Source organism: Propithecus coquereli, unplaced genomic scaffold (genome assembly GCF_000956105.1).
Source record: "Propithecus coquereli isolate 6110/MARCELLA unplaced genomic scaffold, Pcoq_1.0 Scaffold434, whole genome shotgun sequence".
Classification (NCBI taxonomy): domain Eukaryota; kingdom Metazoa; phylum Chordata; class Mammalia; order Primates; family Indriidae; genus Propithecus; species Propithecus coquereli.
Genome location: NW_012150108.1, coordinates 485,107 through 498,081, shown reverse-complemented (window position 1 = coordinate 498,081; position 12,975 = coordinate 485,107). Strand labels below are relative to the sequence as shown.

Sequence of the window (12,975 nt, the reverse complement as noted above, 5' to 3'; positions counted from 1 at the left end):
TCCTATCTCTGGTCCTTCATTGTCCCCTGAGACTAGCCATAGAAATGAGAATCCCTCTTCCCCGAGGCAGGTCATACAAACCAGAACCCCTTTTCCCCAATGCCAGGCAAAAAGCCTAAAAATATTCCCCTTTCTTTAACATTTCTATGTAAAAACTTCCCATAAAGAAATTATCCAGCCTACCTTGATTGTAGGCCATAAGACCCCCATTCCAGCTAGGGTCCTGCCTCATATCCAGAAGGAAGGAAGGCTGTGTGGAGAGGACAAGAAGAAGCCAAACAGACAGGCCTTGCTGGGTTTCCCCACTTAGTCTATTAGCACTAGACCCAACCCTTCTTGTCCAATCATGTTTCTACACAGCTGTCCACACTTTGCTGAACCCATGAATAAAAATGAAGTTTCCTTTGTATCTTTGGGTCTTCATTCTGAAGGCTCCTATGTCACATAAAACTATGATCAAATAAATTTCTATGCCTTTTCTCCTATTTATCTGCCTTTTGCCAGTGATTTTCAGTAAAGCTTCAGAGAGTGATAGGGAAGTTTTCCCTTCGCCCCTATTAATACATCCTAAACCAAAAGGTTTATAGTTTTAGCTCTTACGTTTAAGTCAATGATCTTTCTCGATTTTTATGTATGATGAGAAGTGACTAAACTCATCTTTCCTACATGTGGATATCCAATTAGGCCAGCACCTTTTGTTGGAAAGACTATCCTTTCCCCACATTGAATTGCTTTGATACATTTGTCAAAAATCCATTGACCAAAAATACAAAAGTTTGTCTCTAGAATCTCAATTCTGTTTGATTGGCCTATATGTCTACCTTTCTGCCAGGACCACACTGTCTTGATTAATGTAGTTATGATAATGTGAAATATATATGTGGTCTTCAACCCTGTTTCCTAGGATACAACTCCTAAAATTCTTAGAATCGCCAAAGTGATGTCTTTTTGTATGTTAATGGGTTGACTGATGGCTAGGGGCCCTTAGGTAGCTTCAGGATGGGGGCTGGTCCCAGAAAGACCAAGGCAGGATTAGAGAGCTGGAGCCTGGGTTGTACCAGCCCTTCCCACTCCAGGACATAGGAGGGAGGGAAAGGGAGCAGGTGTTTTAGGTGGTGGGAACAATGGGAAGAAGCCGCCCCAAGGTGGACATGAGCCTCTGCAACCTAGTGAGTAGAAGAGTCCAAGATGACTTAGTGTTGGAAGAGCAGGAGAAGAAATTTATGGGTGGAGACTACTAGGTTTGCGAAGCAGAGAAATTTTGGCTTGGGGTGGCGAGACGCCACTAAGGTATTGAAGCACTAAGTGTGGGGGCGGCTGGACTGGGCAGAAGCAAGCATCGGGGAAGACAGCTCTCCCAGCACCTTTCACAGTGCTCTGATGGGAAGGCAATGTAGCATGGGGTTTGTTGTTATTCTAGAACATTGTTGCCCAGTTCCATGGACCATGCCTATTCTGTCAGTGAGGGGTGGGGCATCAGGGAGGCCAAGGACAGCTCAGCCCTGGGGGTCTATCTGTCTCAATCAACTGCCCAGCATGCCCCATCCCTCAATCTCCTCCAAACTGACGCTGGCCTTCACCAATGACATTTGGAGATGACACCATAAGCCTGGCCCACACTCTAGTCTCCCAGCATTCTCTACAGTATCCTGGACCTTGACAATGCACAGAGTTTGTTGGAGGGGGCATTTTGTGTAGGAAGTACAGCATACTGTTTTCTGGGGGCTGGAAAGGTATGCATTGTCTTCTTTGCTGTTCCTCCCCTGGTGGCACAGCTCTCAATAGTGAGAATGTGGGCTGGGTGGCTGATGGCTTCACACCCCGTCTCTCTAACTGGGCATTTCCAACTGAGACTCTGCACCCAAGGAACCAGGATGCCTCCAGACCACAGGAGAATGAATTCTCCATTCTCTTTCCTACTTCTTCTTAGCCCAGGGCAGTTCAAACCCAGCCTCCCTCAGGAAGCCTTCCCTGATAGCTCCACCTAACTGAAACACTTATTTTCTTTGTACACATGTTCAGTGCTAAGGGATTGTCAATTCAGCAAATCAGCACCCGTGGTCTTACGCAGGTCTTCAGCGGACCTGGAGAAGCATGTGTGAAACGAATGCCTTGTCTTCTAGGGAGGTTACAGACCTCCTGAGGACGGGGAGCGACTGCAATTCTTCATTGTGCCACGTCTCACATATGCTAATGATTAAGAAATTTGACCATGTAGAAATTTGCTTTGGTTGGCCTTTGTGATAACAAGAGAATCTCTTACTTAACACTAGAGCCTCCCTTTTCCATTCTAGGCAGTTCAAAAGAAAATACTCAGTACAACCATTTCATGACTGCTAAGTTGCTCAGTTCAATTAGTGGTGAGATTGTTTTTCACACTGTTCATCTTCATTTCATGTGGAAATACAATTGTTTTGTGGTTTGATTTAAAAGCAAAAACCTTTGTAGTATAGTTTGAAGCAGGAACCCTGGTTTTATCCTGCAGCTCTTGGCTTATACAATTCAATTAAAAATATACCCATCTGCTAGAGACCTAGACTAGTTCTCTCACATAGAGGTACACAGAATATTTTTGTTAAATGTGTACTTTATTGAATGTTTCATCTATGATGGTCAGAAAGAATAAACTAGTTCTTCACGATTTACGATGCTAACTACATTTGATGGCTTTCTTTGTTATGAATCTTCTTACGCTGTTTAAGTGCTGAACTTTGGGGGAAAGCTTTCCCACATTCATTACATTTACAAGGTTTTTCTCCAGTATGGAGTCTCTGATGTTCGACAAGGCCTGAGCTGTGCCAGAAGGCTTTCCCACATTTCTTACAGTGATAGGGTTTTTCTCCAGTATGAACTCCCTGATGTCCAATAAGGGTTGAGCTCTTCATAAAGGCCTTCCCACAGTCATTGCACGGAAAGGGTTTATTTCTACCATTAGTTTTCTGATGTTTAGTAAAGGATGAGCGATACCTGAAAGATTTACCAAATTTACTACAATGATAGGGTCTCCCTCCTCTATGAATTCTTTGATGACTTATATGAGTTGAACTCTTCCTAAAGGCTTTTCCACATTCATTGCATTGATATGGTTTCCAACCAGTATGGATTTTCTGATGTTCCAATACATTTGAGTTACCCCTGAAAGCTTTCCCACATTCATTACATTTAAAAGGCTTCTCTCCACTATGCATATTCTTTCATGACAAGTAAGGGCTGCATTCTGGGCAAAGGCTTTCCCACAGTTGTTACATTTGTAGGGTTTCTGACCAGTGTGAATCCTCCGATGGCTTAAAAGGATAGAGTTCTTCCTGAAAGCTTTTCCACATTCACTGCATATATGAGGTTTCTCTCCAGAATGAATCCTCTGATGATTAATAAATGTCGAGTGCTTCTTGAGGAATTTCCCACATTCAATACATCTGTAAGGTTGCTTACCTACATGAATTTTATGATGATTTAAAAGGGATGAACTGCTCATAAAAGCTATCCCATATTCTTTACATTTATGTGATTTCTCAACACTGATTTCTCCGGTGGCTTACAAAGGAGGAGTTATATTTGAAGACTTTCCCACATTCCTCACATTTATAGAGCTTCTTCTCTGTGGAGTTTCTGCCCTCCCAGTGCAGGTCTCTTTCCATCATGACATTTTTTGTTCCTTCTCCCAGAGCAGATCCTTCAGAAGTATTTTGCTTTAGGGCTGACATCTTTGTTTCAAACCAGTACTCCTTGACTGAAAGAAAATTTTAAAAATTCAAATGTTCTCTATGTTGAAATACTAAAAATGAGAGTTGCACAAGGACCTGGATAATGTTCTAGTCTATATAACTAAGGGTTATGTAAAATTATTAATGTGTCCCACTTGCGATCCTTGCTAACTTAGATGGCAAGACTGGAGATATAAAACACACGCAGGATTCCAAATAAATGAAAGGAACTTATACTGTAAACATTGTATTTAAGGAACGTAATGAGCACCTAAGAAGTTGGTAAGTTAGGCAGGTAACACAGGAACAAGCCAAAAATGAAAAAAGAAAAATGACAATGTGAAAATAAACACAAATTTAGGGAAAAACACCCAAAGCAAATCATGGTTCCTACTAGAGCAGATTCCTGCAGGCAGTACATCTGAGAACATTATGATGTCCCCAAGAACTTAAGAATAACATTTCTTAACTAAGGAAATAAAAGATCTCTACATGGAGAACTACAAAACCCTGAAGAAGGAAATAGCAGAGGATGCAAACAAATGGAAAATCATACCGTGCTGATGGATCAGCAGAATCAACATTGTTAAAATGTCTATACTACCCAAAGTGATCTACAGATTCAGTGCAATCCCTATTAAAATACCAACATCATTTTTCACAGATCTAGAAAAAATAATTCTATCTTTCATATGGAACTAGAGAAGACCCCGTATAGCCAAAACGACTTTACGCAAAAAGAACAAATTGGGAGGCATCAATTTACCAGACTTCAAGCTATACTTCAAGGCTACAACCACCAAAACAGCAAGGTACAAGCACAAAAATAGAGATACAGACCAATGGAGCAGGACTGAGAACCCAGACATAAAATCCCCCTCATATAGCCATCTGATCTTTGACAAAGCAGTCAAAAACATACCCTGGGGAAAAGAATCCCTAGTCAATAAATGATACTGGGAAAAATGGATAGCCACATATAGAAGATGGAAACAGGATCCACACTTCTCACCTCTGACAAAAATCAACTCACAGTAGATAACAGACTTAAACCTAACGCATGAAACTGTAAGAACTCTAGAAGAAAATGTTGGAAAAACCCATAGACATCAGCCTAGGCAAAGAATTTATGAAGAAGACCCCAAAAGCAATCACAGCAACAACAAAAATAAATAAAGGGGACTTGATTGAATTAAAAAGCTTCTGCACAGCCAAAGAAACTATCATTAAAGTGAATAGACAACCTACAGAATGGGAGAAAATATTGGCATGCCACACATCCAACAAAAGGCTAATAACAAGAATCTATATAGAACTCAGGAAAATCAGCAAGAAAAAAATCAAACAACCCTATTAATAAGTGGGAAAAGGACATGAACAGAAACTTTTCAAAAGAACATAGACTTATGGCCAAGAAACATACGAAAAACGCTCAACATCTCTAATCATCAGGGAAATGCAAATCAAAACCACAATGAGATATCACTTAACTCCAGTGAGAATGGCTTTTATCAAAAATTCCCAAAACAACAAATGTTGGCATTGATGTGGAGAGACAGGGACACTCATACACTGCTAGTGGGACTGCAAACTAGTACAACCTCTGTGGAAAGTAATTTGGAGATACCTCAAAGAGCTAAAAGTAGAATTACCATTTGATCCAGCAATCCCATTACTGGGCATCTACCCAGAAGAAAAAAAGACATTCTACAAAAAAGACATCTGCACTCAATTGTTTACAGCAGCACAATTCACAACTACAACGATGTGGAAACAACCCAAGTGCCCATCAATACATGAGTGGATTAATAAAATGTGGTATATGTATATCATGGAGTTCTACTCAGCCACAAAAAACAATGGTGATATAGCACCGCTTGTATTATCCTGGAAGGAGCTGGAACCCATTCCACTATGCGAAGTATCACAAGAATGGAAAAACTAGTACCACATGTACTCACCATGCACATATAAGTAGTAACATTCACCAGTGTCAGGCAGGTGGGAAGGGGAAGGAGGGGATGGGCACAGTCACATCTAATGGGTGTGGTGCACACTGTCTGGGGGATGGACACACTTATAGCTCTGACTCAGGTGGGGCAAAGGCAATAAATGTAACCTAAATGTTTGTACCCCCATAATATTCTGAAATTCAAAAAAAAAGATTCAAAAGACAGAAAACAGTGACACTAAAACACACATCCAAATGCTCTTCTTTGTAAAAAATTAAATGGTGTTAATGGGGGGGAAGACAAATAAAGTAAAGAAGCAGGGAAAAGTAACCAAAGATACAGAGGATATTATAAAAAGAGTCATAAAAGGTTACTTTAACACTATGCAAATAAATTTGAAAACTTGAATTACTGAAAACTTTTCAGAAAATTGTAAATTATCAAAACTATTTCCTACAGAGAGAGAAAATCTACTCGGGCAGTTACTATGTAAGAGAAAATACTGTCAAAGAACTACCCCAATTCCTTCCCTCTGCTTCCCACCATAATAAACAAGTACAAACAAAGCACCCAAATCTTTAGGGAACAGCTCTCACGTGAGTTAAACTATACTAAAAGATAAAAATAGGAAAGATCCAAAATTTGTTTATAGAAGTATTACAAAATTAAAATCAAAACGCAATGTAAATGGACAGAAGAAAAAGAAAATGTAAACATATTCTTTTTAAGTATCAGCATAAAAATTTAAATAAAAGATTAGCAGAAACAATCACCTACTGGCATATTAAAAGAAGAATGTAATATGTCATGGCCAAGTGGGGTTCTACTAAGAATGCAAAGTCATTAAAATAATTGAGAATAAAATCTACCATAGTAATAAATCAAAACAGAAAAGACAGATATTTCCATATATGGTGAAAAGACATTTAATAAAATTTAGCATCCATGCTTGATTTAAAAAAGCAAAGATTTCTTAACAAAAATATATATGTATCCCAACCTAATAGCCAGTTCAATTACAGAACCCCTAGACACAATCCCATTAAAGACACAAAAAGACAAGCATATCCATCATTATCTTTGCTAATATTTTAAAAAGTCAATATAAAACAAATTTTTTAAAAATCTGTGATATGTGCCATATAATTTCATGAATGTATACAGAACCCACATTGATAATAAGAAAGACCAATAATCCAACAATTAAATGGGTAAAGGACAGGAAGAGGCAGTTCTCAGAAAAAGAAATACAGGGATTCCTGAAAATGTTAAAACATGTTCAACCACACTCCTGATAAGAGAAATGCAAATTTAAATTACAATAAAAGTAAATATTTTCACCTCTGAGATTGGCAAGGATTGATAAATATAAGACATTTATTTCTTTCAGCAGGATTTTAGAAAAAAAAAAAACATAAGACACTGTTGGTAAGTTGTGATCAGGCTGGCACTCACACTCTGTCAGTAGAAGTATAGATGTGTATAATCCCTATGAATGGTGGAAATATCCACCAAACTTGAAAATATACTTACCCTTTAACCTAGTAATTCTTCTTCTAGGAATTTGTTTTATAGATTTACTTGTACACTATACATTTACTTGTATAGAGAACTGATGTGTAGGCAGATAATCACTGCAACACTGTTCATACTTATGATGTCACCAAAGAGAACTGATTACATAAATTATAGAACATCCACAAAATGGAACACTATACAGGCATTATAAAGGAAAAGAGCAATTCTAAATCATATAACTACGTGAAATGTAGTTATAATGATAGTAGTATAATGAAATGTAGTTATAATGATATGAATGTAGTTATAATGATTTCCAAGAGGTAAGTGCCGAAGTAAGATGCAGAATAGTGTGCTACCACGTGCTTTAAAAAACACAATGTATATTCTCACAAAGTATACATCGTGTCTGGAAATCTCCACAAGAAACATACAAAAGATGCCTCTGGGGAGGAGAACTAGGTGATTAGGAAGGTATGTGAAGGAGACTACATATTACTTGAACCATCTGAATTTTGTACTAGCCGTTTCTTAAAACAAATAGAGGGGAATACACAGACACACACAGACACACACAAAGACAAGAAAAAAATCATAGAACACTGAATAGTTGTGAAGTCTTTGCAGAAAGACTTACTAGTCCTCTAAATTGATGAAAGAAATACGAGAGGAAACACTGCTTGTTTTTATTACATCTAAGTTCTAAACATCCTATTGCAAATAACAACCAAAATTAAAACAAAGAATAAGGAAGACTTAGTTACTACTGTTTCTATATAAAGAACCTACACAAGAATTTGGGCAGAAGATGTTAAATATAGCGAGAATAAAAGGAATTATTTCAAAAGCATCCTCCCCCGCCCCTGGCAAACACCTAGGTTAAGCGAGATTATGTACGACTGATATTTTACACGAAACACAGTTATAAAAGATCCCCTGAAAATGATATAGAGTAAATGACAATTAGAGTTTTAGAAGAATGGATCCTGGCAGGATAAATATTTTAGGTGAGAAAAGTTGACATACAGAAAACAGATGCAAAGTATACACAGATAAAAAATGAGAGCCAAGAGCTAAGGATAGTTGAGAAGAAAAATAAGATCCATGAGAAAAGGGAAGAAAATGCTTCCCCATCAGTTAGCAACTGTCTGAGAGTTAGGAACCTCTGTTTACGTGTGGAATCTGCCACTGCCACTAGCAAGTGGAATATAGTCGCTCAGCAAGCGCGCCAGCAGGGAGGAACTGAGAATGCACAGGAAGTGAGAGAAGCAAAGGACAGCCTGACGAATGCCTGAAAGCAGAGAGGGGAAATCGCAGTAAAATTCTGAGGATTGAGAGGGGCTGGGGAGAAACCACAGGCCTGAGGCCCTCGGGAAGAAAGCAGCTCTCCACAGGAGTGCGAAGACTGCGGAGGAAATGGCAAGGCACTTGACAAGAGGATAATATCAAAAATAGAGGAAACAGCATCGATGGGCCAGCGCAGTGGCTCACGCCTGTAATCCTAGCTCTCTGGGAGGCCGAGGCGGGCGGATCGTTTGAGCTCAGGAGTTCGAAACCAGCCTGAGCAAGAGCGAGACCCCGTCTCTACTAAAAATAGAAAGAAATTAATTGGACAACTAAAAATATATAGAAAAAATTAGCCGGGCATGGTGGCACATGCCTGTAGTCCCAGCTACTCGGGAGGCTGAGGCAGGAGGATCGCTTGAGCCCAGGAGTTTGAGGTTGCTGTGAGCGAGGATGACGCCACGGCACTCTAGCCCGGGCAAAACAGTGAGACTCTGTCTCAAAAAAAAAAAAAAAAATAGCATCCGATGCCCAGTCCTTCTGCAGACAGGGGTGCAAGATGAGCTTTCCTCCAGGAGCCCCCCCTCACTGTCCAGTGTGCTGAGCTGCCGCTGGAATGGTTCCCGCCCCACTCACCTGCAAGAGGCCCCACTGGGACCTCTCAGGCCTCCATCCACGGCTGTGCCCCTTGTTCCAACTGAGCAATTAGTTTCGGTTTGGAAGACAGAAGCCCTGTTCATAGAGAGAAAAGAAACATGACTGTGGTTCTGAACTCGAGGGATCATCCCAGACCTCCGTGTCAACTTGAGGGTCTACAAGGACCATGAACAGGTCAAGGAAGCCTAGAGGGTGGTATCAAGGATGCCCAGCTCATGCAGTAACACAGATGGAGGAGGGAAAGTCAATTAGAAAACTGGGCCCTCCCTGAGGATGAAACTCCTATTTTTGGAGGCAGGTGAATCCTGACATGGAAATGTCAGAGAACTGGGCTACCCGCACAACAAAGCTGCCCATCTTAAACCTTGTGTGGCTCGGACCTTCCTAAGGGCCTCTGAGCCCATGCTTTAAAAAGAAATCATTCACGATTTTTCCATACCCTGAACCATTTACCTTGTGAAAACACAAAGTGGCCGAGCAGAGCAATTCTGAGTCAAGGAGAAAGACATGCTTCCCGCAGACACCAGATTCCCAGTTCTCCAGCCTCGCATCCCTGTGCAGGGCCCGCTGAGCAGCATCCAGGTGCCTCCACTCAATCTGGGTCAAGGCCACAGCCACATCCCCAAATGTCAGTGGTCCCTGCAAAACCAGATCCAAATCTGCTCATCCAGGAACCATCGTTTGCACCCTCCCCCCGGAGGGAGGGAGCCAGGACCGCTCCATGGCAGAAGGAAAGCAAGACGTTCAAGGCCAACTTCTCACAGTTCTGATGGTCGCAGGAATGACGACAAAAGCCAAGAAGCTGGAAAACCAGAGAATGAGGGGAGGCTGTGACCCCTCACTTGAGCAACACTGCCCTCCTTGGACTCTTCCAACGTGGAGTTTGCTCACCCCGCCCTTCACCAGTCTTTGCTCATGTCGCCTCCTCAGAGAGGTCTTCTCTGTTCTCCCCCATCCTCCACCACTCGCGTGACCCGCTTCGTGTTTCTTCACAGGATTTCTCACCACCTGGCAGGATCGTATCCTCTCTAATGTGAGCTCCAGGAGGGCTCGACAGCTCGGGTCATTGCTGCCTCCTGGCCTAAAACACTACCTGACATTTAGAAGTATCCAGGATTTGTTCCATCAACAAATGAATAGAAACTGTGAAAAGACATGGAAAGTGATATTGATTTATCCTAGAATTTAGGGAGAGTATGGTCTGACTCTGGGGCAGAATACTAAAAAATAAAAACAATTTAATTGCTTTTCATAACAGTAACGACTTAATATGTACCAGGCGCAGTGCTAAACCCTAAGCACACATCATCTCTCTGAGTTTCCACACAGCTGTATACAAGTATTATTTTGTCTAATTTGTTGTTAAGGATTCTAAGGTTCAGAGAGTTGGAAGAATTTGCTCAAGGTCGCAGGGCTGGTTGAAGGTACAGTGTAAGAGGCAGCTATAAAAAGTGGTAATGAAACTGGAACAAATTTGAAGAAATGGCTATAAGATATTAAAATGAAAAATTGGGTAAGCCTAAAAAATACATCTGCAAAGATGTTTCAAATGAAATAATTTGATTTGTTAGAGCGGGTGGAAATGTGGATGATCTTTAATTTTTAAATGTTCTTTGTTACCCTTGTGTAATAAACGTACAAATATTTATCATTTCCTTTCAAAATGCTGATTACTTCCTGTAAACTTCTCAAAAAACTTCAAAACCCAGTTTTCTCTAGGATAAAGGCCAACTCCAGCCTGGCATTCTAAACTATTAATGTTTCCAACTTTCTCGAGCCAGTTTGTTCAGGGTTGGGCCAGAATGACTTCACTCACGCTGCAGCACCTTCCCCTAGTTCCCCATCCCCTGCAATTATGCAAATTTTATTTATTCTTCAGGAAGAACTAAAACGGCCCCACCTCACCCCGAAGGTCAAGAGAGCACTGCCATCCCTGCCATGTGTATCATTCACCGACTCTGTAGCCCATGTCTGTATACGTTAAATGTGTCCACTTTTCATCATCTGCGAGTTTGCAAAGTGTTTTTCAGTTTCTAGCAGAAAGCGTAAGTGGCGCAATCTATTTGGTGCGTGACTATGCAATGGGTGAAGAAGGAACCGAAGGGATGACAGCGGGGAGAGAGGTGGCTTGGTCCGGCGGCTTGGTCCATACACAGGGTAGAGCATCTTCTGGGCAAGAGGCATAAACCCCAGCTCTCTTTGAAACGCCTGTTGATACCTCAGAAAACGGAAAAATCAGCCTTGCCTGGCCCCGGGCTCTCCTGGCCATCTGCCTCCTGAACCGTTCTCCCAGGCAACGGCAGAGAATTCTGCGAAAGCCGATCTGGGAAAGAAAGGAACCGCGAGGACGTCCCTCCACGCCCTACACTACAAACTAGAACGTGCCCTCTGGACGAGTCCGCCGCCGTCCTGCTCCCTACTAAGATCGGCAGACAGGTCAAGGCCGGTACGCGTAGAAGGAAACGGCCCGGAACGCGACCCCGGCGCTCCCGGCCCAGCACCTCAGCCAACGCGGGCGGACCGTCTCGCCGGGGGCTCCATCTCCTGCCTGGGCACGAGCCGCACGCTCTCGGGGACGCCTGGACTCAGACGGTCGCTCCGCACTGCGCTCCCGACCCCGCTCTCTCCTCGACCCGCCGCTGGGGAAGGGCGGGAGCAGCGCCAGGGCCAAGGCCTTAGGGGCCCAGCCCGCCAGCGGCCGCTCCCGCACCGAGCCGGGCCGGCGGAGCTGCGCAGCCGCACGCACACAGAGCCGGCTACCCGCTACGCCCGGCCGGCGGCGCTCGCCCACGCGGACACGGGTAGGGCCGGAAGCGGAAGTGGCCGCGGAGGCCTCTGGGAAGTGTAGTCTAGAGCCCGGGGATCTGAGTCCTCCGCGAGCTCTGGCGTCGCCTGGGGAGCTTGGAAAAGTGAAGCCCAGCGCCAGAGATTCTGCGCTAGTCGTCCCGTCCTAGCATCGCGATTTTTAAAAGCTCCCAAGTGATTGTAATGTGCTGCCAAGATTGAAACCCGCCAGTAGATGCTGATGAAGATAAGAAAGGCATATTTTGTTACTTTGGATAGCTGTTTGTGATTGCTTGTTTGTTTCCAAATAATCCTATTTTGATTTCAAGCGAAGAAAATGCATGTTAGAAAAATGCGGCACCCAGAACACTAAAAGCGTTATTTTCTCACCATTTGCTGACATAGAAAATGAAACAAGATTGAATCCATTTTAACAAATGTATTATTTTCTAGAAAGAAATATCTATTTCAACTTATAAACTCCAGCAATTGGGACGCTTAGGAAGGAAAATGTATCTCTTTTGTTCAAGTAGGACGTTTCTTTTGAAAGAAAATTTCTCAGGACGGGGCATTCCTTTGCCGATTTGGCAATGATTGCTGAAAGCCCCGCTATGTGCCACTTACTGACTACACTTCAGGCGGGCTTCTTCGCATCTTCTTTTCCTCTGTGCCTCGTCTTGGTCTCATGAGCCCAGTTTCAGCAAAGAATCCCGGATTTTTAAAAAGTGCCGACTATATTCTGTCTTCCGGAAATTCACCCCAAACACAATGACGTAGGTAGGTGGAAAGTAAAAGAATGGAAAAAGATATATTATGCAAATTACATGATAAAAGAATCAACCCATTAGGAAGAAATAGTGGTCACAAATGGGTATACATCTGTCAACCTAAATGAAAGGACACTACAGAAAATTATTTCTAAATATGTTGGGTCTACTTGGGAATAAAAATAAGGATTATAATCTGGAATACATGAAATGACAAGCTACCAGTATATTCTATGAGGGAAGAGTAATGGGAGCTTTTATTAGCAAAAAAAGAGATTTACATAAGCTACTTAGAAACAGAGTTCATTG

At 42.2% G+C, this 12,975-nt stretch overlaps 1 protein-coding gene across 1 annotated transcript; it reads right to left on the bottom strand.

The window, feature by feature from the left end:
* Positions 1-2,547: 2,547 nt before the first annotated feature.
* ZNF485 (zinc finger protein 485) lies at positions 2,548-11,807 on the bottom strand. Its single transcript, XM_012653908.1, is given in 6 exon segments — positions 2,548-3,185; positions 3,188-3,521; positions 3,523-3,730; positions 9,095-9,190; positions 9,569-9,754; positions 11,617-11,807. Coding segments are annotated over 3 exon segments (1,047 nt in total). The 5' UTR covers positions 3,705-3,730; positions 9,095-9,190; positions 9,569-9,754; positions 11,617-11,807; the 3' UTR covers positions 2,548-2,654.
* Between the last annotated feature and the right edge of the window lie 1,168 nt (positions 11,808-12,975).